Source organism: Syzygium oleosum, unplaced genomic scaffold (genome assembly GCF_021117445.2).
Source record: "Syzygium oleosum isolate NSW1041296 unplaced genomic scaffold, Sole_v2.1 Sole_v2.04, whole genome shotgun sequence".
In the NCBI taxonomy this organism is placed as follows: domain Eukaryota; kingdom Viridiplantae; phylum Streptophyta; class Magnoliopsida; order Myrtales; family Myrtaceae; genus Syzygium; species Syzygium oleosum.
The window spans coordinates 3,277,945-3,282,092 of NW_026607488.1; the positions used below are offsets into that span (position 1 = coordinate 3,277,945).

Consider the following 4,148-nt stretch of genomic DNA (forward strand, 5'->3'; position numbering starts at 1 on the left):
AATCACATTTGTAAATTGGCTCGAACCCAAATTTACCCACTAATCCAGTACTAATCACACCCTAAACAAGTCTAAAATTACCCATTATACTAAGTAGGGTTTAGGAAGTTGCTTACTTGGTTTTGGCTCGGAGAAAATCGGCTCGGGCCTAAAATGGCCCGGGTGAACAGTGCTAGGCTAGGCACGGGCGCGGGCTAAACGGGCGCGCTGACAGGCCAACACGGGCACGGTGGCCGAACGGTGCGCCTGGCGCACAGGCGCGGTGGCCGAACGGCGTGCCTGGGGCGCACGGGCGGACTGGACGGGCGACAGCGCCTGGATGACGGGCCGGGCTGGGCCGGGTGACGCGATGCCTAGCGGCCGGGCCACGGGCAGGCGGCGTGCGCAAGCAAGGCCGGACGGGCGAGCGGGCAATGGCTAGCTGGCCACAGGGCGACTTGGGCGACTGGGTGGGAATTTGGCTGGCCGGCCAGGCGAGCCGTGTGGGCCGGTGAGTTGCGGCGGTGATGGCGACAGCGACGGCGACGCGGCGGCGACGGCGCGGAGGGGAGGGGAAAGTCAGCCGGGGGTGGTGATGGCGAGGGAGAGAGGGAGAGAAGCTTCGGGCTGAGGGGGGGCGACGGCGGCGATGGGGCGGCATGGCGCGGCGGCTGGCGACGCACGGCCGGCCGGCGAGTGGTTGAGCAGCACCGGCGAGCTGCAGGCGCGGTCGCGAGTTGGTGGACAGGGGCGACGGGCGACGGTGGGGCTCGGCTGGGGGAGGCAAGGTGGCGGTGGCTGGGCTGGGGCGACGGTCGGGCGGCGAGCAGGGCCGACAGCACGGCGGCATCTCGGGACGGACGAGCTCGGCCCGGCGAGTTGAGCTTGCAGCTGGGCGAGACTCACGGCGGCGAGCTGCTGTTGGGCAGCGACAACGACAGCGACGGTGGGGGTCGCGGTGGCGCAAGGCGGACGGCGAGGTGGTCGGCGGAGAGAGGGAGGCGAGCGGCTGAGCAGAAGCAGAACCAGTCAGGGCCGGGGGAGGAAGAAAGGAAGAAGAAGAAGAAAGGAGGAAGAAGGAGAGAGAAGAGAAGGGACGTTGCATGGGGGAGGGGACGCGCGGGCAGGGGGGAGGGGACGGGCGCAGAGGGGAGAGAGAGAGAGAGAATATCCTAAGTAATAATCACGATCCAACGGCTGTCATTCGAATCCGAAAACGATTTAGCGTCCCACGAAAATCCTAATTAATAATTTAGGAAAAAAGGCCAAAAGAAAATAATGCAAAACACATTACGAGGGAGGTCTACTAGTCCAAATTCGCACCCGGTCAAAAATCCACTTTTCACATATCCCGGGCGATCTCGAGGCTAGCCACAATAATATCGACACCGTCCAATTAAATTCGTCCCGGAACTCCGAGAAATTCGACACCAAAGTTTGGGCTCTAAATAACGGTCAAATTCGATCGAGTGCGATTCTAGCGAAATCTCTAATTTAAAAATAATAACCCAAGAGTGATCAGTTCCGGACGAGATTTTATTATAAGTACACTGACAAATTACACGTTTTATAAATCCCAAAGATGGGCTGAAATTCGGAATGTCACAGTGCATGTCCATTTTTAAGATGTATTATAGTCATATGATATTCCAAAACCTTACAAAATCATTATTGAAACTAGTCAAGATAACTACCGATCAATCTTACAAATATTTTACTTTTCAAGAGGGAATGCGAAATTCTCTTATTTTCAATCATTTGAATTCCTTTCCGAAATCAACTTACATTTTAAAATATTTATCTCTTTTCGCATAGGCTCAAATTCGTTTCCCTTTTTATGCACACGCATAAATGTGTGGCCTTGGGGGGAAAGAAGTAGAGGAACACTGAAACTCTGGATCTATTTCAACGAAGCGTTAGGCATTTCTGTTGGTATGCATGCCCGTGCACCAGAGAGGATAGAAGTTTAATTTAATCGATCTGTCCTTGTTTTCACAGTTGATGATGCCACCAAAATCAATATGAACGCGAAGAGTTGATGCACCATGGAAGGACTTTGCATCATCCCATCAACTCCGCAACCCATTTAGACAGCATTTCATCAGAAATCCACCTGTTTTGATTCCCTCCATCTTCATCGCCCTCGAAGAGCTCAAAGTACTGGTTCTCAGACATGCACTTATCCTCCACATTGAGGTCCATCATCATGTCTTCCCATGAAATTGTGTCGTCCTCGCAATCTCCTCCCTGACCCTTCCCTTCAACCGATTCCATCATTCTATCTGAAATAACGCCTTCTGAATTACACAGCTTACTGTCACGATCTGCATCGCATCGTGATTCGGCCGCGGAGGTCCTGTTCATGGGTTTGTCCTTTGTGAGCTTATTATCCTCGCATTTTGAGTTCATTGGCGGGTCACCGTTGTCTCGGACTAGCTTCTTCTTTATGGTGGAGTTCCAGTAATTCTTTATCTCATTATCTGTTCGGCCAGGAAGCCTTCCCGCGATAAGAGCCCATCTACAAGAAAACAAACTAACGCATGTCAGTGCCAATCTCAATAATGTTCTTTTGGAACTGAAAATGGCTTTGAGAAACAACATGGTCAAGTACCTCTCTTTGTTTAAAGGTAAATGACATAGCAAATTATCATCACCTTCAATAACTCCTTCAAAGAACAATCTCAAAGGTATGATGAGCTCATCACTTAAAGTATACAAATAATACCTGTTGCCCAGGAGCTTATGGAGCCTAATGATGAGCTCTTCTTCTTCAGGTGATATGTTTCCTCTCTTGATATCTGGTCTTAGGTAATTTAACCACCGGAGCCTACAGCTCTTTCCACACCTCTTGAGGCCTGCACATCAATTTTATGTATTATCGAATGTGTCACATGTGTCACATGTGTCACATGTTTGCACGTCACCCATAAAGTTTTTTCAGGCATTCAAGATCTATTGAAAAAATGATATATTGGACCTTATATTCATATATCGAATGTGGGACTATTTGTTTTCATTGATGATACTAAGCAACATGTTGGTGCACTTAATAAATAACCCGTGTTTTTGTAAGTTCAGACACGCACTCCTATTATTTCTTTTTCTCTTTGGAACATTTATAACCGTCAGTTTGCAAAGAGAAAGATAGTAAAATCCAAAATGCCTTAACTCACCTGTTGCCTTACGAACTTTGTTCCATCTCCCTTGACCATGAACTTTCACGTAATTGATGAGGATTTGGTCTTCTAGAGCCGACCAAACTCCTTTCTTGAACTGCAATCCATCTTTACCACTACTAGGGTTTCTGCCCATCTCTCTCTCTCTCTCTCTCTCTCTCTCTCTCTCTCTCTCTCTCTCTCTCTCTCTCTCTCTCTCTCTCTCTCTCTCTCTCTCTCATTTTAATGCTAAACTGTCTCGATGATGACTGATTATATAGAGACTCTTTCATGTTGATGTTGAACACTGCTTATTATATTAAATCACGATGTCCTCGCTGAGAGAGAGAGGAGAAAAGAATTGTTATCTTTAAAAAGAAAAGCAACATGCATTTTTAAGGGAGCCAAAAAGTTTTGAGACAGTCACATGCAGTTTTGATATACTATAGGGAATCGAGTAAAGGTGTGGTTTTGACCGGTAGATATGGTTTGCCTATAATTTCAAGGACGAGATCCATTTAAATTGAATTGTTCGTATGGTTGTTGGTTCACGCAGATTTTTCTATTTAATTGCACTCATGAGTTCGCTGCATTCAAAGAATTTTTAAAAGGCCTAAGACAAAAGGTTTTAACTAACCTAGCCATTTCGATAGTAACTCGACGGGATCTTTTTGAGTTACTAACTAGCAATTTATCCTTGACTTGTCGACTACCCGACCCCAACTTTTCGAAAAGTGGAGGCTAGCCAGGTTTGAGTGATGAGTAATCACTTGTAAAATTTATGTAATCACTTTGAAATTTATAGAATTGGTCAAACGAATAAAACCCTAATCTAATTGAGTCTCGATTCAAGTGGGCACCCCGATATCTAAAATGAGTATAACACAACATCGCAATGCTTAATCGCAACTTAGAAATGTAATTCTGTAGTCAAATAGTGTTTGTGTTGAACAATACAAATGTATTTAAAACCTATAAAACCAAAAATCACGAATTTTTATGTTTCTTTAACCG

The 4,148-nt window shown here is 46.8% G+C and overlaps 1 protein-coding gene across 1 annotated transcript; it reads right to left on the reverse strand.

Annotated features, from left to right (window-relative positions):
- Positions 1-2,040: 2,040 nt before the first annotated feature.
- LOC115667328 (transcription factor WER-like) lies at positions 2,041-3,291 on the reverse strand. The gene is made up of 3 exons (XM_030588924.1): positions 3,153-3,291; positions 2,705-2,834; positions 2,041-2,497 (listed from the first exon to the last, which is right to left on the reverse strand). Exons 1-3 carry the CDS (start codon positions 3,289-3,291, stop codon positions 2,041-2,043), a joined length of 726 nt encoding a protein of 241 aa, XP_030444784.1.
- Between the last annotated feature and the right edge of the window lie 857 nt (positions 3,292-4,148).

Excerpts from the sequence above, each read along its gene's own strand:
- LOC115667328 (XM_030588924.1), bottom strand. The coding sequence starts at position 3,291 with ATGGGCAGAAACCCTAGTAGTGGTAAAGATGGATTGCAGTTCAAGAAA. Across the intron at positions 2,835-3,152 it reads CAAAGTTCGTAAGGCAACAG|GCCTCAAGAGGTGTGGAAAG; the intron begins GTGAGTTAAGGC and ends ATTGATGTGCAG. Across the intron at positions 2,498-2,704 it reads CATAAGCTCCTGGGCAACAG|ATGGGCTCTTATCGCGGGAA; the intron begins GTATTATTTGTA and ends GTTTTCTTGTAG.